Raw genomic sequence first — 24,197 nt, 5'->3', positions numbered from 1 at the left:
ATCCTCAGTCATGGTACAAGAGCGAATACAGTTGTTTAAAAATAAATTAGAGAAACATTTATGCTTGATGTTCTTCCATATATTAGATATCCTTTTTCAAGTAGGTTTTTTTTTTTCCCTTGGATTAGATTGGATTTGTTTTAAATAGATCTCAAGCCATATGATGATAATTTAAGACATGTAAAAATTAATATGAGGCATGTTTGTGGAGATGTAGAAACTTATATTCCTAAAATAGTTTTCTTTTCTTTCTTCTAGTTATGGTTTCACAAATATGCGCTATATTGCCTCCCTGATTAGTGGAGTAGGCATTTTCATGATGGGTGCAGGACTTTCTTGGTATCATGGGATCATCGGTTTACTCCACCCTCATCCTGTAGAATCTCTTCTCTGGGTAAGCTAATCTTGTTTGGTATTGTATTTAACACCAGTGACTTAATAAAAAATAGTGGCATAGTCTGAAATGCTCTTCACGAGTCAGTCTGAGTCTCAGCACAATTAACTCAAACCATTTTTAATGAAAATGTGTTTTAAGAAAAAAAAATCTTTAAACTATAGTTGATCCTGCAGCAAAATGAGCTGTTCTCTAAACCCTGCATCTTCCTTTCATATCCCCCCACTCCAAGAGGTCTTGTTTGCCTGTTTTGGAATATATTGCATGATCCAGTTATTATTGGTTTGCTTCTGTTTAGGGACAATTACATGACATTGTGGATAATGTGATTCTGGAATGCTACATTTGGATAGCCTGTGGTGAAAAGGTCTGTAGAAATATGCATATAATATAATATATTATCATATCTGATTCTTGTTTTTTCCATACAGGCATACTGCATTTTAGCAGGATCATTGGTATCAGAAGGAGGTATGCAGTTTCAAGTTTCTATTTAAGTGTTTGTAATCTCTTAAGATAATAACATTTTACAAATGTCAGTAATTACAGTAATAATTGATCTTTGCTTACACAGTGAAATTTTGAGCTCTGTTGCAAATACTTGTAAACAAACAAAAAGAATCATGTGAAGACTTTTCTTTTTTATATATGTCTGTATAGTAAGAAGTTGAAGAACACAAAATTTGGAAAGTAGACATGGATTATCTTTTTGGTATTAAACCAACAATGAATATAACTGTTCTGATTTGTGTGGGAGACACACTTGTGGAAAAAAAAGTAACTATACTTTATTCAATCACCTACAATCAGAGCTTTCTTGATGATCTGTTGCTATGATAATATAACAAGAAGCTCCTCTTTTCAAAATGGAAACAAGTCCTTCTGCCTCTAGCAATTTTCAGCAACAACTTTGTTGTTTCAGCCACCCTGCTTGTTGCTATAAATGAAATTCGGAGGAGTGCTCGAGCCAAGGGTCTTTCATTTTATCAATATGGTAAGTATCATTATAGCAGTAAGGTATGTGGTGTTATTTAAAACACAGTCTGTTCACTAGTATTTCCATAATGATAGAAACAATTTTCTGTTTTCCCTTTTACTTTTCCCTTTATTGATCTGTTTTCTGTTCTACTAACAAATAACATTTTACAGGTTAGGTGAGAACTGTTGATTTGAGAGTGCTATTAAACACTTGGCTAAGTTCATGTATTTTTCATGATAAATGCCCCTTTTAATTTTTCTAACATTTTTGAGAAGCTGCCATAATTGGGCATGTTCTGTGTGTGTATAAATGCTCTCAGAAGTGTGAGCATATGCAAAAATTCAGTTTACACCTATGTAATTGCATAAATTATTCTTTTAAATTGCTGTTGTTAGTATAGTTTAAGTGCTATGCATAACATAGTAAAGCTAAATTTTCAGGTAATGTAACTTTTTTGTGTTGTGTGCAGTTGTGCAGAGTCGTGATCCTAGTACCAACGTGGTGTTACTGGAGGATGCTGCAGCAGTCCTGAGCGTGGCTGTAGCTGCTACCTGTATGGGACTGACTTCTTTAACAGGTAAAATTCTGCACAGAGGCAGGCAGAATGTGGATTTTTTCCCATGTATGGATATGGACACAGAGCATTTAGTTTATATTGGTTGACTTTGTCTCTGTAAGCAGATTTTTGAGCTGTTTTGTCATACAAACTAAGTTATTTTTTACTAAAGGTAAGATGATATGTATGCCAAGTGGTTCAAAGTGCATCTTTGTTGCATAGTTAAATTTTCTAAAGAGGGATGTTTACTTATTCATCTCTTTTTAAGTATTGATATTTTTAAAGAGAATAAATATTGGAATTTTGTTTCTTGTGGCTTCCAATGACTTAATTGCAAGTTTCATTTTTTATATAGAAGGAATTTTAAAATTGCATTTCTAGTTTCCTTCATCAACTTAAAAACACAGTACTATTTCTATAGGTCTGAACATGAGTAAGTGTTTGAAACTTAAGTACTGTATTCCAGAAACATTAATTTGCAAGTTAATGCTTGCAAATTTTTGAGTTACTGATAAAAAACCACTGGATTTTGTGCTGCTACCTATGTTTCAATGTATATAACTTTGTATATAAATTTATGTTTACTAATATAGAAACACATACAGACAAGAGTTTACTCATTTAGTAGTCCTGCAGGAGACAGGAGTGGTCAAGGGACAGGAGAGACTTAAGGCTTTGTTTTATGATAAATTGTTTTGTTCCAGCTTCATCATGTTCCCCAGTAGGAAAAAATTTCCACTGAATTAAGAAAATAAAAAAGTAAAATAAATGATTGACTAAGAAAAAAACACACCAACCAAAAAAATCTCACTAAAAACAAAACACAGAAAACCCCTCAAAACTATGAACTCTTTTCAGTGTGAAATTATAATTCTCTGCTATGTTTTAGAAACACTGTGAAACTAATTTGCTATATCTCGTTTAGGAAACCCCTATTATGACAGTGTGGGGTCTCTGGGTGTTGGAACTTTGTTAGGAACCGTGTCAGCATTTCTGATCTACACTAACACTGAAGCCCTGCTGGGACGATCCATCGAGCCTGAGCAGCTGCAGCGGCTCACCGAGTTCCTGGAGAATGATCCTGTAGTAAGGTAAGAACCTCTACAGCTCAGTCTCTGCTGTCAACAACAACTAACAAAAAGCAAGAAAACAACATTTAATGAGAGAAATCTGGTAAGATTACTTTTAGTGTGGAATCTTCTGTATTGAGATTCTAGAATCTTTATTATTGCTAACTTCTATTTCTGTGCTAAAACTTTTAGTAAAAGAATACTTGCACCTCTTGGGTGTTCAACAGCTAAAATAGCATTGCAGATATATTCCAACTGTTACATTAATTACAGGAATTGACAATGACCTAATGAGAAAGCCATCACAAACTTTAAACTATTTTCAAATTCATTAAATTCAAGCACTTAAATGATACTATTAAGTTGCTTGAATAGTTTATTAGCACCTAAATATTTAAATTCTGTTACTATTTATATTCAGTGTGTGGAATTCGGTAGCAGTTGGCAGGACATGCTGCAGTAGTACATGATGCCATGGATTCTTCATGTTACATGCTTATAAATTAACTCATTGCTAATTTCTCCTTCTTAGTAAGTCTGCAATTTGTAGTAAACTGATAGCTCATAGTAATTCTAAATCTTGTTTAAATGCTTTTCAATGAGCTGTTTTAGCCTTACCCTATTAATCTTGATTTAGAAGCAAACTTCTTTTTGTTTTCTTTTAGATCTTTATTTGGGAATATATTTCTGTGTAAATCAACTGAAGTATTGTAGTGTTTTTTTTAATTTGAAGTAGTTTTTGAGCTGTGGAGGGAAAAACTCTATGTCCATTAGTTAATGATACCAGAGTACTTGAAAGGAACTAAGTGCTGGCACCATCACAGTTCCAAGCAAGAAGTCTGGATGACATGCCCTTCATTCCAGAAACTAAACAAGAATCTTGTTTGGAATAGAATTCTGTTACAATTTGCACATGTCAGTAAATTAAGCATTTGTGGTGGCCCTGGATTAGTCTGAATGGTGAAGAATGTGTCAACAGTGCTATGTTAGAGTAGGTGAGTTCACATGTACATGACTTCTGTAGTTCTTTTTTCCAAAGTGCACAGGTGGCTTTTGTTTGTCTCAGGCTGAAATAATAAAATTTTTCCTAGGCCAAATACCATTTTATAATGTATTCCATTTTGTAGGTGGCTCTAACTTCCCAACAGAGCAGACTTAGTTCATGTTCTTCTTGCCGTAAACGTTTATTAAAAACAAGAAGTACCTTAATTTAAAAAAAAGCATAAATAATAAAAGAAATAAAGACTTGTGAGAAACTGTGTATTTTGATTTTTTTGAGGTTAGAAGCTGAAATATGTTTAGGTGCTTATCCTACTCTCTGTATTCACTTTGTCTTCAGTTATCTCTTTCTTAGATCCATAATGTTACCAGCTCTGATTTCTTTCAGTGTCCAGTTTGTCTTTGACTGGGTTCTTACCACAAGCCTGCTGTCTCTAGCTTGGATAATGTACTTCTTCTAAGATGACACCTGGTCTTAATCTCAGTTCTCTGCAATGTAAACTTATATTACCCTTGGTTGTTACTAGGTATAGGTAGGTATGATTTGGAGAAAAGGCTGAAAAAAACAAACCTAAGGCTGAAATAAGGAAAAAGAAATCATAGAAGCTGAAATGAGGAAGAGGGTGCCTTTTAATATTAAGTATTTATCCAAAGAGCTACCTATATATTTTCCTCAGCATAAGCTTTGGACTTCTAGGAGTGTCAGCATTTTCTTGAACATTCAAACCCACATTTTCTTAAATGGAGATGTGTAGTAGTGTGTTGTAGTCTTACATATCCTTCTGAAACCAAATGTAAAAGAAAAAGCTCCAGATTACTGGCCTGCTTCTAATAGTGACTAATATTTACTTTTTTATTTCAGCCTTTCAGGGCTTTCAGTTCTCAATGCAATGTTTTTTGCAGTTACTGCTCCCAGAATATTCCTCCCTTATTCTTTCAGGCATGGTTTGCAATGTTTACCTTCAGATGTGTTTTGCCAAGTCAGAAGGAGATCTCTTAGGGAATCATTCAGTATTCATCAGAAAGTATTTTAGATCCAAATTGACAAAAGGATCCAGGGGCTCTGAGATCTACTCCCTCAGCCCCTGTTAGCACCACACTTAAGTTGCTGTTCCAGCAGTAGCTTGCCAGAACATTGTGATCCACTGCTAATTATAAAGTATGTGATTATCAGGCAATACTAACTGCTGTCCTACTAAAATAAGTCTCTCTGGTGGTGATATTTTTTCAACTAAATCTTTGATTCATCAATTTTTTTTTTATAGCAAGATTGTTTGACAAGATCTACATTCCCTAAAATCTTAATGACTGGAATTAGTGTTCTTAATATAGAATTTTTCTCTCCACCTTTCTAAGTATTTTCCTTCAGTTGTCAGGTGAAACTGTCCTCACTTAAATAGGTGGACTTATTTACTCTTCTTAAATTTTGGCACAGTGTTGTTAATCTGGTTTTTGTTTTAATTCTCATCAGCATGGCTAGATGAAAAATTAATTTGCCTCCACAGTTATTCTTAGTTCTTTTAACTCTTGAATATAAGTTGTGGGAATCTGTTGGATTAGAAGCATTTTTTTTTCATTTAAATATCCAGTATGCTTCTCTGCTCTAAGTAGGGAAATGCTTTGTTGTACTAATATAATCTTGCTTTTTTAGATTAAGAAGACAATTACTGCATGATTTTTCCTATTCTGTTTCATCAGTATCAATTTTCCATTTTTGTCTAGTAGCAGGCTTGTTTCCATGTTATCCTTTGGTTTTGATGTACTTTAAAAAAGTTGGTTTGTATCACATTCTGTGACTTTTTCATTCTACTTTCAGCTTGTTGGACTTTGTAATTTCTCCTGTCTTTTAATTTTTCTTAGTAATTTCTTGTTGTGTCCCATATTTAACTCATGATCCTGAATAGGCTTTCAGAGTTGCTCTCAGCTGGAAAATGATTTGATTTTATTTTTGCTATACAAACATTCAGTTCTTAACTCTCATTGACACTTTTGGTGTATAAATCATTCTTGTGTTCAGCTTAACTGAACTATGGGAGATTAGCCCTTCATAACTGTGAAATAATATATGTGATGTGGTACAGACTCTGTCCTGATTCTGTTCTTATGGAATTTAATCACAGATTCCTAGACATAAGCTATTTTCAGTGACAGTTTCATCTTTAATTTTACTTCATTGTAACAGCTGCTGTGTAGTTGTGCTTCTGTTGTGCTGGAAAATCTGTCATTCTGGTTTGAACAAAAACCAAAAATATTACAACCAATTGCTCAAACCCAGTAACTTGATGTTCTCTGACAAATTTTTCATTAATTTGAATCTTGCTCTTTTCCCTAGTTAGAATTTATGATTTCTACTAACCATCCAGAAGCTTCCATAAACAACCTTTGTAGCTTAAGATTTACCATACACATCTGTATTTTTGAATGATTATTGATTTTTTTCCTTCTGATTCACTGTCTTATCTTTCCTGGGCAGATTATGTGCACTAAGGTAGACTGTTTTCCTTCATATTTGTAGAATATGCTTAATTTAACTGAATTTTATCAGGCTACTGCTTAATGAGAATCTCAAATACCACTTGTTATCTTCTTGCTTAGTTCTGATTGGCATTTGATATGTCTTCGACATTTTTGAATCACGTGGCTCCAAATTCTCTTTATTAACCCATCTGTTACTTTAAATACCCTCTTTGGAATAAGGCAGTTTGATGTCATGTAGTTTGCTCCAATTAATACTGTTTTGATTTGATAAATTCCCACAGAATAGTTGTGTGAATTGGAATGGAGCTGGAAAGTCTTTATTGGTACCAGTAAGCTGATGGTTCTTTTCATCTGCTTGAAAATTTACTAAGATGTATTTTTTGGTGTCTCTCTATTTAGTTCATGTTCTGTTTATTTTTTAATATGCTTACCTCTCCTCCACCCTGAGTATTACAAGAAGTATTCTGTAAAAGTTCCTGTGATTATTTATCTTAAAGTTTCTGTCTCCTGTTCTATTTTGGCTGTTCATTCTAACAGGCTCCTTCCAACATACATGCCTTCTGCTTTCTTCCTGCATTGCCTGTGAATTTATATCTGATTTATAAACATTCAGATGCAAAGAAGCATTTCTAGTTGGGAAGAGTAAATTTGCTAAAGACAAAGGGCATGCTAAATTTACAGATTCTGTGACATTCCACAATTTAGTAAAGTTTGGTACTTTCCATCAAGTGAGCTGCATTGCTGAATCTAAATCTTGTGTTAGAATTTACCAAATAGTCAAGAATGCATTTTTCTGTTTATAAAACTAAAAGTCTTTGAAATCTTTTATACCTGTTTTACTTTGAAAATGTTAGAAGCAAGAATTTTAAAAATGTGAACCTGTTGTGAGTTGTGTCCTGTGTTTTAGTGTCCACTTATTTTTCTGACTTTGATGGGAAAATATGGAAACTTGCTCTGCAGTGGCAGTTTAAGATTTTCTGGGCATTGAAGATAAACTTGAGTTTTTGTTAATATAACGAGGAAAAAATCAAGTATTTTATATTGTGTGTATTTCACTCTTGAAATTTATCACAGTATGTCTTGGTCCTGAGTTTGCTTCTTATCCTAGAAAAATTAAGATCTTGTTTACTACCTATATGCACGTATTAGAATTTGTACAACAAGCTGGAACAAAACTCTGCTACAGAAACCCAGAATTTTTCAAGGGACCAAAATTATAAACATCAGAGCTTTCATGTTCTAGTATTTATTAGGAGCCTTTAAATAAAGAGAGATTTCAAGCATTTACAAAAAGGTGTATCTTGATAAGCTGTGATTAATAGCTCTGAAGGATCAAAAATTAGTTCCAAACACAATATCCATAACTTTTTCTTAAGTCAAGTGTATTTTTGAAAACTCTCCAAAAGATCATGCATTTACCAACTTTAGGAAAGGACACTTCTGTAATTGCAATGAGTCCTTTCAATAATTCTCAACAGGTTATTGTTCCTTTCCTCAGAATTGAGGGTACTTAAAGGCTGTTAAATATTGTCATGTATATGCACAAGAAATTCTCTGCAGTGGAAAATAAGTTGGGCTTAAACTTTTAACACAGAATGGGGAAATTTTCACATTTTTAATTGTGGATTTTTTTTAATGTACTCTTAGTCTAGTTCTGAATCTGTGATGCTTCTGGTTTTCTGTCTTCTATTGCAGTGATATACAGATATGTTGGTATTGCAGAAATCTGTGGAAGTGATATAACCAGTTAAACATAAATCAGTATTTAATGGAAGTATGGGTGGGAAAAATGAGGTTATTTTGTTGAAGACTGACCTTTTAAAATTATAGGATCATTTTGTGGTGACAGTATTGTTAACATGAGAAGTCAGACTAGCTAGTGGTTTGTTCTATGTTGTTTTACATTATCTTTAAAAATGTATGTGTTTCAGAGCAATTCATGATGTTAAAGCCACAGACATGGGAATGAGCAAAGTGAGATTCAAGGCAGAAGTAGACTTTGATGGACGTGTTGTTACTCGGTCTTACCTGGAAAAACAAGATATTGAACAGCTGCTACAAGTATGTAGAAAAAATTGCTTTTGTAACCCCCAATATTTGATACCTACTTTCCAATTTCAAGTACCTCTAAACCCAAGACTTGAAAGTAGATGAGATACATTTCACTTCTTCCTTTGAAGGATTGCAGATGTTCTTGCTTTGTGTTAGTGTTTTAAATGTACTTCGAGAGATCTGTATTATGTGCTGCTGAAGAAGACCTACTTTTGGCCTGAGAAGGGGGAAGGCAGATTTTTTTTAACTCATTACCCTTGAAATTGGTTCATGTGATCAGAGCCAGGTGCTAATAATGCCAAGGTTGTGCATTTGCTCCCTGCACTGGCCATTCATATAAGTGTTGGAGTCAATAACCCTTGTGTGTCACTTCCACTCTCAATATTCTATCATTCTGTGATTTTTTTGTTAGAAAATGCAAATCTGTAAAAAAAAAATAAATTGATGAGAACATAATTATTCCAATACATTTATTGAATTACAAGATCTGCAGTTAAAACTAGAAGCTTGTCATCTGCAAATAGGCATCTGTTTTGAGAGAGCCATTTGCCCTGGGTGTTGGTGGTACTGTGCTGGGGTCCAGCTGTTCAGACTTGGTGTGAATATGGACTGCCTGCATTGTAATTTAGCATTTTGATAATGTTTAAGAATTAATTATCTTTAGTAAGTGTCAGTCTCTGATTTCAGTATAGTTCAGAGTAGCTTTTATTAAGCTCTCTTTTCAAGACAGAACGAATTCTCTGCTGTAGTCTATATAGCAAAATTATGAAATATGAAAAAAATAATTATTTATCTAAACTAAAAGGAGAGCTTTAAGTGAGCAAAATGTTTTGACAAAACAATGTTTGTGTTTTCACTGGTAACTTTCTTATGAGCATTTGTTTACAAAATTTCTTTTCTACCCTTTCAAAATGAAATACAGGTATCTGCATTTTGTCTGTCAAATAAGCATGCCTTAGAAGTTATGTTTACCTTTAGATTTTACTTTATAATTTTTAAAATCATTAAGTCAGTATCCCAGTTTTAAAATCCTGTTAATGTCAAAATAAGAATTAGGAGTGTATATGTATAGTGCAATATCTGATCTATTCATCTGCAGGACTTCAATTTAATACATTTTGAGAGGAAAAGTGCTATCAGCTTTGCACTACTGAGGCACTGCAAGTTTGCTTGGTTTTATATTGCCAGTTGCTTTGCAGTTGCAGTTTTTAGTACACTAGTCTTCTTTTCATGGCTTTGTTAGCTTTTATTCTTTACCTGCTATTCCCTTTGGCAATTGCATATAACCTCCACTAATTCTTACAATACCTCGAGTATTGTTGGGAAAGATCTTCCTGATTGATTCTAGGTTGGCAACTGCTTCTTTCACAGGTCATTGTTGTTACATATGGTAACCTCATGTCAGCTATAAAATTGTCATTGAAGGATAGCTCCTTTCAGAAGGCTTCAGCCATCTGAAGTCAGAGGCAGACAGTGTGCTTGCCTTTTGACCTATACTTTTTCAAACAAGCAAGTCATTCAACTAGCACTGCTGTCAACATTATTCTTTCTACAGTTGTGAAGTATTTGTTGAAATGCTGTCATTTAGATTACCTTGGTGTTTTTCTTGTTAGACTTGCTGTGATTGTAGCCATGGGTTATTGTGGTTGAGGTATGTTTTAAGCTTGCTCAATTCATTATTCTTCTTCAGTATTGGAGTAGTGAGAAGGGAAGAGAAGTTGCTGTCATGCACTTGTATGTACAAGAAAAATAAGTTGTTTCATAGTTTGTCTTTTTGCAATAACATATTTATCCTAAATGTACTTCAGCTGAGATAAACTACAGGACAAATGGCTTCCAGACAGGTTGGTGTAAGACCTCTAAGGAAAGCTCATGGCTTTAAACTGAAAGGTGATGGACATAAAGTAGATATAAGAAAAAACTTTACTGAGGTGGCCAGGGTGCTGAGACAGTGGACCAGGTTGCCTAGAGAAGTCGTGGATGCCCCATCCCTGGAGTTGTTTAGAGCTGGGTTGGATAGGGCCCTGAATAACCTGGTGTAGCAGAAAGTGTCCCTGCCCATGGCAGTGGGGGAGCAACTGGGTGATCTTTAAGGACCTTTCTGACCCAAACCATTGTGTCATTCCATGGCAATACTGTAGTACCTGCTTTGGTGCTGCTGATGTCTGTAGTTTTTTTGGAGAGTGGAGTTTAAAATCCTGTCTTCCTTAATCTCATTCCTTCCCTTTTTTATGCTGTTGGTCTCTTCGTCTGGCTTCCCATCAACTGTCTTCAAGTTTCTGATATTATGGAGGAGTCATATTTACAGCAGTATTTGTCATAATCCCTGTGGACTTTCAGATTAGTTTGTAATGTAATGCCCAGAGAAAACAATGTAATGGAATAGCAAGAATGTAGAAAATGGAGGAAGAATACACAGGGGTACCCTGCTCTGCCTTGCTGTGAGGAATACCTCAGAAACTTCTGGAAAATGAAAGAAATTCTCTAAACTTATTTGGAAACTTAAGGATGAAATCAATTGAAGATAGAAGAAGGTTTTGTATTAAATGCAGATGTAATGACAGAGCCAGCTGTTTTCATCAACTAGATGCTACTCTTCTGGGTCTTTGAGACACAAGAACAGATGATGTTTTGAGAGTAAATGGCAAAAGATGAAGTGTTTTGTTTAGGTTTTTTTTCCTCCCTCTTGAAATATGTCAAGACCCTCTGGAGTGTTATTCCTTTCCCTCTGGAGTGTTATTCCTTTATTTTCTTTTCCTCATCTCAATCTCTTAAATTTAATTTCTTCCTAGGAAATTCAGCAAGTGAAAACCCTTGAAGAATTAGAAGCCTTTATGCTTAAGCATGGTGAGAATATCGTTGACACGCTGGGAGCTGAAGTAGACAGACTTGAGAAGGACCTGAAGGTAAATTTAACTGCTTATTAGTGAGTGCTTATTCTGTGATTTATTTTAAACAAAATCTCTGCATCTACTTTCTGGGATTTAATTTGGAAATATGAGAGAGGGAAGGAAGTTGATGTTACAAATGCAGATTTTCCGGCTGTAGTATTATTATCTAAGTTCTGGCCACCAGCAAATCCTTACTTTGCCACTGATCCATTTATTAAAATTTTTGTTCCATTTCATACCAACATAGAAAAAATTTTCATTCAATAGACCTGAATGTGTCTTTTTTACTGTATTCTCAGAATGCTAGACTATTTATAGGCTGTTGAAGTCTGTTTTGGCTGGCTGTAAAAAAGAATTTTTTTTTTAACTCGTTCTTAGAATTGTATCAAATATTTCTGTGTGATGGGACTGCTACTCAACATCTTTGACTCTTGTTGAAGCTGTACAGTGTTTATTTTACTTTACAAAAGCCTCTCAGCTTTATATTTTTTATTATATTATGCTTTATATTATCTCAGTCTTACATTTTTTTTTTCACTATGCCATTTAAATATTCTCTGGCTGATGCAAGAAATGGTTGTTCCCATTTTTGATTTTCTAAGTGTATTAGGGCTGTCAGTCTTACCTTCTTGGTATGAATTCAGAGCTTCAAGTATACTGACCCCCAGATAAATGCAGTCCTGCCATGACTGTTCCTTCTGGCCATGAGACACTACTCAAGAGCATGTCTGTCCTTGCTTGTTATATTTCATGAATATTCTAGTTTAAGTTTCTATCCTTAGGGTTGTCCTGTTTAAGAATCAAAATATTATTTTTGAATTTAATTGTATCATCTGAATCAGTTCTTCATGCATGGTTTTTGAGGAGCAGGGTCATGCCTAAATTTTTTACAAACATGGATACTGCTTTTTGGTATAGGCATATATAAATATAAATAAATAAATAAATAAATATATATATAGTGGTTGTGTTGGTATTGAATATGCTTTACTAAATATACTAGTCAGGTTCACATGCTGGATGTCTTTGAAGTCGTGACTTTCTCATGGATTGTACAATTCATGTAATGGTGATAACATATTTCTATAATATCATAAAATGCATATTTCTTAATAGAAACAGTGTTCTGAATCTTTATAAATAGCTTCATGGCAGACAACAAATTATTTCAGCAATCTTACCCATTGTTCAGGAAAGCATCTGTTAAAACTTTAAGAAAGTGAGATATTTATATACATGTATATCTGAACAGTTTATATAAAACTCTACTGCCTTGTTAAAATTGAGAGCTCCTCCATATTTCATAAAGCATAAGAACTAATTTATCCATGATGTTGAAAAGTATTTTTCAAATAAAAAGATGAATTAGCCTTCCAAAATGCTAAGCCTTATAATATGGACAATGTTTATTGAAACTCTTCCTCATTTTAAAATAGTCCCAATGTTACCCAAAAAGGAAATTTGTTATCCAGTTGACAATATCATACCAGAAACACATTACTTGTAACCATGTGCAAAATTGCATTTGAAAATTTTCAATTCATTGTTTTTAAATTTTATTTCAGCAACGAAATCCTGATGTTCGTCACGTGGATTTGGAGATACTGTAGACTTGAACAGGAGAAGTCTCCAGGTTGCTGCCCTTGTGGGAAGAAGTGACATGAAGGGCTGCCAAGCTTCTGGGATTGCAGAACCTCAGCACCATACCTCGCTTCCTTTGCCCTCAGCTTCCTGGACTCTTAGCACTGCTTCTGTTTCTGGAAGAGCGCTAGACTTGCAGACAAAAATTTCCATGGAAAAATCAGTTTCAAAAAGCTTCTTGAGTTAAATTCCACAGGAGAGTCTATCCAAGAATATTTACTGTGATTCAGAACTTACAACCTAACAACCAGGTTTAGTTAGGCAAGTACAGCTGCCTGAAACTATTCAACACATGTAGTTTTCCATTTGTGTCCCTTTGCAGTCTGTTTGCACTTCTTTAGTTTCTTTCAAGATATCATTAAAGGTTCTTGGGAGATATTAAGATTAGATAGGAAGAGTTTGTTCCAGTGGAACCTGCCAACCTTAAATTGTAATTTTTCAACTGTGTGATTGTTTCACAGTTTTTCTTTTCTATGAGATAAATTGTTTCATATGGGCGCTGGCCTTATCTCAATGACCATGACCTGGAAACTTTTTTTTTGCCACCATTATTACTGCACTTGAGGAAAATGAGGCTTTTCACCTGAGAGGAGCCAGCTGGATGGTTTAGCCAGAGTACATTGAGTTACTGTGAAAAATTACTGTGTACAAATTTTGGTGCATTTCCTCTCTTTAAATTTTGTTTTTTTTCCCTACTTTAACATTTGTTTTCTTATTTGTAAATATCTTCAGATGTGATCTGGGAGATATTTATGGTAGTGCTTATTAAAAGTTACCTGGCATTTTTGGCTTTTTATATTTTAATAGACTCTATTGCCAGATATGGGCTTTGCTAGAAGATATGAGAGATGTAGCTGGAATATATAATAGTAAAAAATGATCTATTTATAATTAAATGAATGAATACATTGTATTTTTAATTTATTTGCCTTTAGATATTACCTGAATTCAGAACCACTTCCTCTGAATTTTTGTATAACTTGACCTTGCTTGTTTGGGAAAGTAGAGTAATTCTATCAGTGGTCCTCAACAATCCAGAGATAAGTGATTAGTTTATAACTTGGAAATGTGAAATTCTAGAGCTGTGTACAATTGTCTCAAGGCTTTCTGCAGTAGGTACTCAAGTTGTATCAGATTCTTTGAGACCCAGTCTTTATTAATAAGGCCATGAGTACTGAACATGTGGGTTGAAATATAAGTGAAATAATCGTATTTAAGTAGCACTGAGGAAAAGTCTTTATGCACTTTAATGTAAAATAAGATTTACTCATGCATGACAGGTGGCAATAAGACCATCCTAGTAACTCAGTTGCTGAGTAATGGCTGAATTGCTGAAAGAAGAAATGTTGATATGAAACAGAAGTCTTCAAAAATCAATTCAAGATTACATTATAAGCATTGCAGCAAATAATTGTGGTGACCAATATGTACAGATTTGACTAAAAGCATTTTAGTTTTTTATTTTTCATACTAGGTGTCTCTTTACCAGTGAACAATGAGAGTTTAAAATAACATGCCTTTTTGACAACTGCAAAGCACTTTGCATGCTGGTCGTTTTAAGTAGAAAAACATTCCAGAGTTAAGTTACAGATGGGGCTTCACATACAGTAATTGTGGGTGAAAGGATCTTCTTGGTACCCTTTTCCATAATCCCTATCCACTAGTAGCTTCTTTATAGCATATTACCTTATGATGGCTAATTCAAAAGAAGGCTTACTTTATCTGGTTTTCTCCTCTTGCAAAACTAGTTAGTATATTTAAGCCTGATGATTTAAAATGCAGTTTAAAGGTAATTTGGAAGTCTCCCATATCAAATAAATAAGGCATATTTTTAGCACATTATAAATAATTTACCTTTCTCCTCACCCTTCTATGTAAAATTCATCTCATCTCAGTGTGCACTCTCCTGATGTTAGTCTTATTCATGAAGAGCACTGGAATCTGGTAATGCATAACCTGTTTTCTTCTCCCTGGAATATTTATATGCATTTTGAATTTGAATAAACATATTAATAAACCAGATATTTGAGAAATCAAAAACCTGAAGAGAAGTAAAACTGGGAAAATGTTCTTCCTGCCAAGGTTAGTGAAGACAGCCAATGTGATCCAAGTGGTTTGCATGCTGGAGTTACTGATGAATGAGTAGTGTCAGTGGGCAGAACTTTCACAGGGCAGAACTTTCCCTGCAAGCTTAGTAAATGTTATCTCAATAGCAAAGTGTTCCTGTATCATTTTCAAGAGGAGGTATCAGCTTATATTCTTACAAGACATCTGCTCCAAAAGCCTATTAAAATGTTTTTTTTTTTTTTTATTCATTGGAGGTGTAATTCATCTGAATTTTTACCTTAGTTTCCTTATTTGAGTCAGACGAATACCCATTCACCCCTTTTGTTTATATTCAAGAAAGAATTGAGTTAATTGTATTCTAGTTTGCTGATTATAGCATCACCATGTGTTAAAGTCAAGATGCCAGGACTTGAGTGTTTTTGGGTACATTACTGTTGACCAGTCTCTGTTTGTAAAAGTGACCTGAATGGTGATGTACTACAAAAAGGCAGGCAGACTGGTTTTGGCAGTACCTTGGAAATTTACATGTCATGCAGTTGGATGAAGTGCTGATTCATTGAGCCTCCCAGGTTCGAAGAGAATAGTAATTCCAAGCTGTTACATTTTAATTTATATGTTAAAATTCACAAATTGTTTTTAACAGATATGACACTTCTGCTTTTTTTCTTTACCGTTATAGTCAAAACTTTGAGGTAATGTGGGTCCACTACTTAGTTTACTTTTATTTTAATGTTTTTGAGGAAAATAATTAGCTAATAAATTTACATTTACACTATGGAGTCCTCAGATTAAAGAACTGTACATGTGTGGAGGAGTGAATTTTTCTTTATCACAAATAAAATTACAAAGTAGGTTTTTTTACAGAGTTTAAGGACAATAAGTGAGGATTTACCTAACAATAAAGTTAGGTAAATAACTATATTTTAACAATAAAGTTGTATCCTAGGATTTTTTCCATTAAGGTGTGGTGTTTTAAAATAATTTATTTCTGTAGACTGCCCTTGCAGGTTCTATTTTTTCAAGTTTTGTTCAAAGTATGGCTGCCCTCCCTCTCTGCTTTGTGGAAGATTCTTACATGCTGTGCAGTGACTCATGATTCTCTAAAACTTGCAATGTTTTAGAAACTTGTCTTAGTGTTCCAATATACTGAATGATCTGAATGTATTTGAAGTCCAAGTTGGCTGGATACTAATAATGCATTTTTCTATAGAGTTTTTTTTTCTGTAAAGGATAAAAGTTTGAAGTGATTTTCTTTCCCCGAGCAATGAACTTCAAGTCTAAATTGTCTCCATTATACACTGGAAATTCAGCATTTGGTGTGGTGTCCTTTTCCCCCTCCCCTTTTAAAGCATTTATGAAGGATACAGTGCTAGTAGTGAACACCCCAGTGGATTACTGTGTTACAGGGACTGCTTGGTGATTTGTGTTCTGGTCCAGAAGTACTGGGGGGAACACATTTTTACAAGGACATGTTTACATTCTTTATTCCCTGTGACTTATCCTTGAACTGAGGGCTTTTTACACTCTATTTTTTCCTTCCTTGAATTCCCACACAGATTTTATTGTTTTTTTAAAGTGACTCTTACTTTTTGAGGAAGAAGCTATTCTGAACATCTTATGTTTTTAAAAGCAGGGGTGGATTCTACTCTTGGTCTGTGAATTTTGTACTGTACTTCATGTTCATTAATAGTTAAGAATAGTGATTACTGCTTTGAAAGCTACAAACCATGTTAGCCATAACCAAGTTTTCTGATCCTGTCAGATTCTTTTTTATCAGTGTCTGGAGACTCATTTTTTGAGAGATTTCTACTGTCCCCTCTTTGATAAAAGGAGAGTACAGGAATATTTTTAGGTATGTTTTGTCTATTATACATTGATTGCAGTCCTGTGTCCTCCTTATTTGTAATAATTTTAGCTGTTTTTTCTTTTTTTCTGTAACAAAGAAAAAAATACGCATTATAGAAGTATCTCTAATAGTGATGAGTACATCAAATACAATCTTCATGCAAAGAGTTTTCATAACCTTGTCTATTCAAAGTGTGGCAATTTTTGAAAATTATCAATTAAGTAATCCTTTTTCTAAACTTAACTTAGATGCTTCCCTTAGAGAGGAAACCAGAGCACCATATTGTTTAAGATTTGAAAAAAAAAAATTTTTCCTTTTATGATCACATGTTCTTGAGGCATTTTGGCATGGTAGAACAATTGATGACTATTGACTCCTGTACAAAACCTGCCCTTCTGTGCATACCTAAAGGCTTAAAGAAGTGAGTATAAAATGATAGTGTGCTTTTTCCCTTCTAGCTTAAGTATTGTGCTGCTTCTATTATTGTTGTCTCTGAATAGAGAGTACCACTAACATCTCTCTTGCAGTTCACCTGCATAATGTAAATGAGAAGTTGAGGTGTACCAAAAAGACTTGTTTTTAATAGAGGGTTTGCATAGCTTAAATGATTTTTTCTTTCTTCTTAGTGGGACACAAATCATTGAGATCAAAAGTAGACTGTATTACATAAAAAAAGAAATAGGAATCCAGACTCTAAAGCACAGTACAATTTTTGAAATGTATGTCCTTTGAGGAAAATACAGAAAAAAAACCAGAAGCTTTAAGTGGATATATGGTCTATAGAAGCTCCAGTCAGTCAGGCTTTGCTGAAGCCAAAGAAATTAAACTAAAAGTATATGATTAAAAGAAAAGAATCCAAGGAAGGAAAAGACCCAAGACATTGAGCACCTGGAAATAAGAAAAGATGAAAATCATCTAAAAAACTTATCCAGAAATAAGAAGTAATGATTGGACAAGAAAAGAACAGTAAGAAATGATATTTTATTAGAATGTATAAAACTAGATAGGATGATGTTTTCTTTCTTTTACCAATATTCTGATAGTTGAGTAATTCCCCCAGCAAAAGCTCTTTTTTCCTATACTGAAAATCAGAGCCTCTAACTATGTCCTGATATGGTGTTCAGCCTTGCAGGTACAAACCTATTTGTCCCCTGAAAGCTGCTAAGGGTGATGTTGTAATCTCAGTTTTTGTTGGTGAGGTATGTGTTTCGTAAGTGGAGGGTGAGTAATGTTATTTGTGGAAGTGGGAGCTGGAGTGAATTAAAGAGAAAATTAATTGATTCTTTTAGACAGAAGATGACTGAAGCACCATACTGAATGTGCTGTGGGAAAAGTGCTCTGTTCTAAGGCCTGCAGTATCCTTGCAGTGGACTGTAGTCATTGATGAATACATTAGTCTTTATTTTTCAATTTGATGAGATGTCTATGGATAATTGAATCGCATTCTGAAAAGGAGATAAAACATTCAAAATGTAATGTGAAAAGGATGTATGTTTTTAAATACCACAGACACTATAGCACATTAAAATAGATAGGCAGAAAATATTCTGTATTATGTAGGGCGCTTGTGGACATTTTTTTACTGTGTAAATCAAAGCCACCAATTAAAATGAAAGGTGGTGGTTACTTTTTAGAAGTGTTAAACTAACAGCAAGCCCAGTCAAATTTTTGTATAGCCAGCATTCAAAGTTCTGTTCTAGGGAAGAGGTGCCTGTTAAAATAGTGGAGTACAGATCCATAATCTAGCATAAATTTAGTTTTTGTAATCTAAATTTAGACTGTGTTTAAAACTTTTGAGGTTGTGATCAGCTGCTTCAAATCTGAAGTCAGAAGAAAAAAGCCATGATGTGTAAATTATGTAATATAAAAGGGATTTTGTAAGTTTCTCTTCAAATTAAATATGCTGAAGGACTGTGTGAGAAGTGTTGGGAAAATGCCTAAACTGTTTGGAAAGCATTTTGGCTATTGCCAAGATGGTATTAAATTTGAAAGTCAACAGTGAGGATTTTTCACTTGTAGAGGTTTCAAAGGACAATGTCAAAGTCAAAATCCATTTTTCCATTTTACAGTCTTTTAATCAGATTCACCAGCCCCCTCCCCTCCCCATGCCTTGCATTTTGTGTATTGGCTTTTTCATTCTGTGTCTTGGTTACTCCTTATTAGTATGGGGAAGTCATTTTGATTTGTGAGGTGTAGACATTGGAATAATTACCTGCATATGTTCTTTGTTTTGTAATTATACTTGAATTCAGTACATTCTGTATCGTGGCTGGAAGTTGTAATTACTCAGTAAAATGTTACATAGCCAGTAAGGGTCGTGTTCTGTTAATTTAAGCAATTTTGTATGTATTGGAAAAATAAGCAATAACACTGGCTTTAGGCTGCTGATGGTTTGCTGTGTTTCTGAATTCCAATTGCATATAACTATTTTATGGATGCAAAACAAAAGAAAGGTTCTGTCCATCTATGTGTGCTAGTTATTGACTCTGCCTTCACAACGCTGGCACACACTGTTCAATAGCCTGTGCCTGGTGAGGGAGCAGCATGCCCAGGCTGGCCAAGCTCTGTGTTTGTTCTCTGAACCTCACTGACAGCTCTGCCTTTCATCCTATTCACTCCCTGCCCTCAAAGAGGATGAATGGTTCCTTCCCCAGTGCTGGGAAAGCTCTTTCTGCCTGGCTCAGAGGCCCCACTGGCACTGGCTCTGGTTGGACTGCCTGTCCTGATGCAGGTGTGAGGATGACGTGAAAAAAAGTAGCACTACAGATGGGTGGCATGTCTGTGTATAGCCAAGGGTGTGAAGAATTCCTTGAAGAGGTTAGATTTATGTGTTAGGCTTGCATAGTAACCATAGTTTCGCAATCCCAGCAAAGCTGTCCAAGCCTCTTAAGAAAAAGCTTGAAATTAGTCAGCTTAGAAAGGATTTAATGTACTGTCTGGTACACTTAAGTGCCACTTTTTATCACTAATACCAATAAAACTGCTTATTTATCCAGTTATGGGAAGAACTGCTTCTAACTGGGCTAAAAAAATTTGTGGTTGAAAAGAAGAGTCAAAAATGTCAGAAATCTGGCTGCGGAAGTAGAGAAACTTGAAAATTTGGTTTTTGTCTGTATAGTATCAGATATCAGAAATAAAGTGGTCAAGTAACATATTGCAGGAAAGATTTTGGCTATGCACTGTATGTCCCTATTGCTAAAGATGCTTAATTTCATAGTTTAGAGACACCCCTTCTCAAGGGAAGTTTGTTGGTTTCGTATGGTTTTGTTGTGTTCGCTTTTTTTTCTCTAATGAACAAAATGACACAAGATCCATCTGAGCAGAGAAGTGACAGACTTGAGGCCTCATCTCTTGTCTATTTGAGGGCTGTCTTTGGGCTATTGGAATAACCAAGTGGTCTCAGCCACTTAGAAAGAGGGAGAGAGCTCTGTCATTTCATGTAATGTAATCTGGAATCTTCAAAATCCTTTCTTTATTTGCTGTCTGTGGCATTTATTGAAGGGCATTCCAAAAGAATTGTGTTAAATTGGGGGTAATGGGTTGAAGTGGGACCTTGCAGTCAGCTGGTTGAAGGTGATCTTAAAAGTCCTGTTCAAGAATGAGTTTTGTCTGTCTTTGCAAATATTTTATGAGGGACTTATTAAAGATCATGAAAAGTAAACCTTCTTTAGTGTTTGGATTAAACTTTTTTTGAAAACCCTAGGAGGAAAAGGTACATAGTTTCTGCTTTCACAGAAGTTGTGACATTTCAGCTCCCAGTAAATTACGTGTATTGCTTTACCCAAGCTTTTTTGTGATTTTATTTTTTTTTTAATTTAGACTTCAGTTCTGATGCTGAATTGGGGCTTAGTAAGATCTTCTAGGTTCTCTTTCTGACACCCGAGGTGACTGAAATGTTATTCACTGCTCTAGTGTAAACTGATACTCAGTGTTTTAGAGAAATATTTTTTTACCCCAAATACAGATTCAACAGCAGTTTGCTATTAAATCAGGCTACTCTGGAGACACAAAGCATTAAGTTTAGGCTTTAAATTTGAGGGTTTATTTTTCTCCAAGGCAGTCATAAAGAAAATCCATCTTGAATTTGATGCACATAAAAATGCATTCATATATGAACCTCTGTCTCTGCATGTTGTAACTGTACATAGATATCTTTGGCTGCAGATTTGTACTCACTGATGTGTCTCATGAAAGACAACTTTCTCAGCATCTCAGCAAAAATAAAAATTAAATACTGTGAAAGAAGATGCTAATGAATGTGGACAAGTTGGAAACCTTGAGGCAAGAAGGACTTTCCAGTAAGGCAGTGGCTTGAACCCATTCTGCTCCTTTCCCTTTATGCTGTGCACTGATTTCATTGGTTTTGACCTTCACTGTAGAATCTCAGTTTCCAGGTGGTTCAAAACAAGGGTTATAGGTGTAGAAGACTAATTCCAAAATCTGTGTTCTGGGTTCTCCATCTGATGAGTTAGGTAATTGGACACTTCTGGATCATTGAGGGAGATGTGCAGTGGTACTCTGGCTAGCATGTGGTGGGTTTACAAATGTGCCAAGGTCAACTTTTTCCATGGAAATGTCTCAGCCTGGAACAATCTTCCTGATGCTGTAGGTGGGAAAGATAACCCAGGTGTTTCCTTGGCATTCTGTTTGTCAAGAGACTGTGTTGGAACTTGCTGCTCTGCTTCTTTGGATTATCCTTTAGCAAATAATAATTCCCTCTTTCCATCAATAAGTAGTTTGGGTTTTGGCTCTTTGAGGTTTTCACATAATTTTGGAAGAAGAATTGCAGCTTTTCAATCACATTGCTACCAAGCATTTTTGAAAGGTTTAATTAGACTTTTTCTGCTCTACTATTGACCCTCTTCCTAAATGGGAACTAAATTTAATATTAACTTTTCTAATGGGAAACTACTTTGAGTCATTAGCAAAGCTGTTTCTTTCAATTTTCCTACAAAGACAACCTAGGTTGAGGCAATTACATCTGACAGATGACTGGGAAAGTTTAAAGCGTTTTTAAGGACAAAAGGGTTTTTTAGCTTTTCCCCAACATTGCTGTATAAGTTCATGTCAGACTTTCTTTCTCTCAACTTAGCTAATTAATCTGCTGGTGTGGTTTTTTTTTTCCCTTAGTGTGATACATTTGCAGTAGAAGCTGCTTTTATGCTTCAGATGTTGAAGGGTCTGTGGAGGAAGGTGTTTGCATTCACAGGGCAAAGGTCACATACTGAGATCTGCCAAGTTATTGCAAGGGGCTCCTGGTGCAGGGAAGAGAGTTGCTTATGTATGAACTCACTAGGAAATAACCAAGACAGAGCCTCTGATTTAAACAGGCCTTAAGGAATGGTCAGGGCACATCAGTGGTGTTGGCTTGCTCTGTCAATAACTAAGGTTTATGTGTTGATTTCCTGGAGCTGTATTCACACTCACCTTGTACTGAAGCCCTGGGGTACTGTTTGTAGTTACTGATGAGCATAAGTAAGTCAGGTAGGAAAAGATGAGGTTTTTTTGAGATATGATGGTCTTTTGGGAATTATGTGAATGTTTCCAAACAGAAACTCACTTTGCAAATCAGTAGACATTGTATATTTGTCCATGCTGCCTGAGCTAGTGGCAGTCCACTGGCTTCAGTCAGTGCCTCAGCAGAGGGAAGGAGGCAGAGTAAACCCTGCATAGCTGAACTCTTTGCAACATGAGTAATCTTATTAAAGTAACATTAGAAACACTTCAATAATATGAGCTTGCAGCTGAGCTTGTTCAAAGCAAATGAAGTAAAAACTAAATACCTTCATATGCATGAGGTTCAGTGTCTGACTTGGACCCCAAAGTTCTCTTCAGGGACATTTCGTGCCTCAGAAGAGACAGAACTGCCAGCATGGGCATGCTTCTGAGGGCACCAGCACTGCTGTACAGCAGGAGCACAGTTTAGCCATTGCCTTACCAGTATGTTTAACATGTATTTAGTGGAAGAGTGATAAAATGCAACATTACTGAATTACACTCCCCATCTGTGCTGCTTGTTCCACTGCAGTTACTTCCCAGGCCTGCTTCTTCCCCATAACAGGTAATTCTTCCGCACCCTTTTCTCTGCCTGCCCAGCCCCAGGCACTGCCTCTCATGCTTATCCTCTTCCATGCACCCTGCTGTTAGACCTAATCTCTTTTCAAGATTCATAAACCCAATTGCTGCCTTTGGTCCCCTACTTAGGTGCTCTTCTTCCCTGCCAGCCTTCCCTGCTGGGTTCCTGCCTGTACTGCTCCTTCACCCTGCTTGGTTTGCACACAGCCCATCCCTGTTCCCTCCTGCCGCCAGACCTACCCTCAGACATTTCCAGCCATTGCCCAAAAGTCTGGGAAGTCAAAGTTTTTCAGAGAGAAGCTAATTATAATTGTTTGCAGATGAATTAATGCAGGTTTTCTACCTCCATTTCTCAATTACCTGAAATTACTTTGGTGGAGAGATTAGAAAATAGTTCTCACTTATTGTGATCTTCGCCAAAAAAAAGCAGCAGGCTGAAGCTCCTGACCTAGAAAATATTTGCCCAACCCCAGTTAATTTTGCAGCATTACAGGCACTCAAAAGCACTGTTTTCTAGTGGTACTGTTTGGTACCATTATAAAATGTGTACCATTTATACACATGGTATATATGTGTATATACCATACACATATACCATGGTATATATGTGTGTATACCATACATATACATGTGAATGGAAATAAGGTGGCTGACACCAGCCTGTGGGCTGGCCCTGGCTTCACAGCCCAGCAGCAGTGGTTTGCCACGGTGAATGTTTGTCACTGTAATTCCTCTACAAATTATCTGGAGCCAGGATTTTCTAAAGCGTTTAAAAGAACAGCATACATTCAGCCATCACTGGATTCTGAATTAAAATGGGATTTAAACGTCACTTCTTCAAAATCCAGGTTTTAAGATTGTAGATGGGTACTTCTTTTTAATAGTCTTTCTATTTAACCAGCACATAAATCTATGTGGCTGTACATTGAGGTGAAAATGATTTATATGATATTCATACTTGAATTCTTCATAATATTTTCCTGTGCTTTCTGGTGCTTCATACCAAACAAGCATTTAATGCAAAAGAAAATGCTCTAGCCCTTTATATAAATCTAAAACTTTTAATATCTATTTATAGTGAGACCCAGGTATCATGGCTGTCACACTGACACAAGATTGCCTCTAGAGAAAGGAAGAGACAGGTTATCC

General features: G+C 35.4%; 1 protein-coding gene across 1 annotated transcript in view; it reads left to right on the top strand.

The window, feature by feature from the left end:
* The window catches only part of SLC30A9 (solute carrier family 30 member 9), a 33,682-nt gene extending 14,327 nt beyond the window's left edge, over window positions 1–19,355 (top strand). Inside the window, exons 11-18 of the mRNA XM_058024018.1 lie at window positions 259–394; window positions 826–865; window positions 1,317–1,388; window positions 1,843–1,950; window positions 2,855–3,020; window positions 8,408–8,537; window positions 11,321–11,434; window positions 12,985–19,355. Coding sequence (XP_057880001.1) covers window positions 259–394; window positions 826–865; window positions 1,317–1,388; window positions 1,843–1,950; window positions 2,855–3,020; window positions 8,408–8,537; window positions 11,321–11,434; window positions 12,985–13,029 — 811 coding nt within the window. The 3' untranslated portion in view covers window positions 13,030–19,355. The remainder of the gene's footprint in view (window positions 1–258; window positions 395–825; window positions 866–1,316; window positions 1,389–1,842; window positions 1,951–2,854; window positions 3,021–8,407; window positions 8,538–11,320; window positions 11,435–12,984) is intronic.
* The last annotated feature ends 4,842 nt before the right edge of the window (window positions 19,356–24,197 follow it).

This window comes from Melospiza georgiana, chromosome 5 (assembly GCF_028018845.1).
Source record: "Melospiza georgiana isolate bMelGeo1 chromosome 5, bMelGeo1.pri, whole genome shotgun sequence".
In the NCBI taxonomy this organism is placed as follows: Eukaryota; Metazoa; Chordata; class Aves; order Passeriformes; family Passerellidae; genus Melospiza; species Melospiza georgiana.
This window is presented reverse-complemented; position numbering and strand designations above follow the sequence as displayed.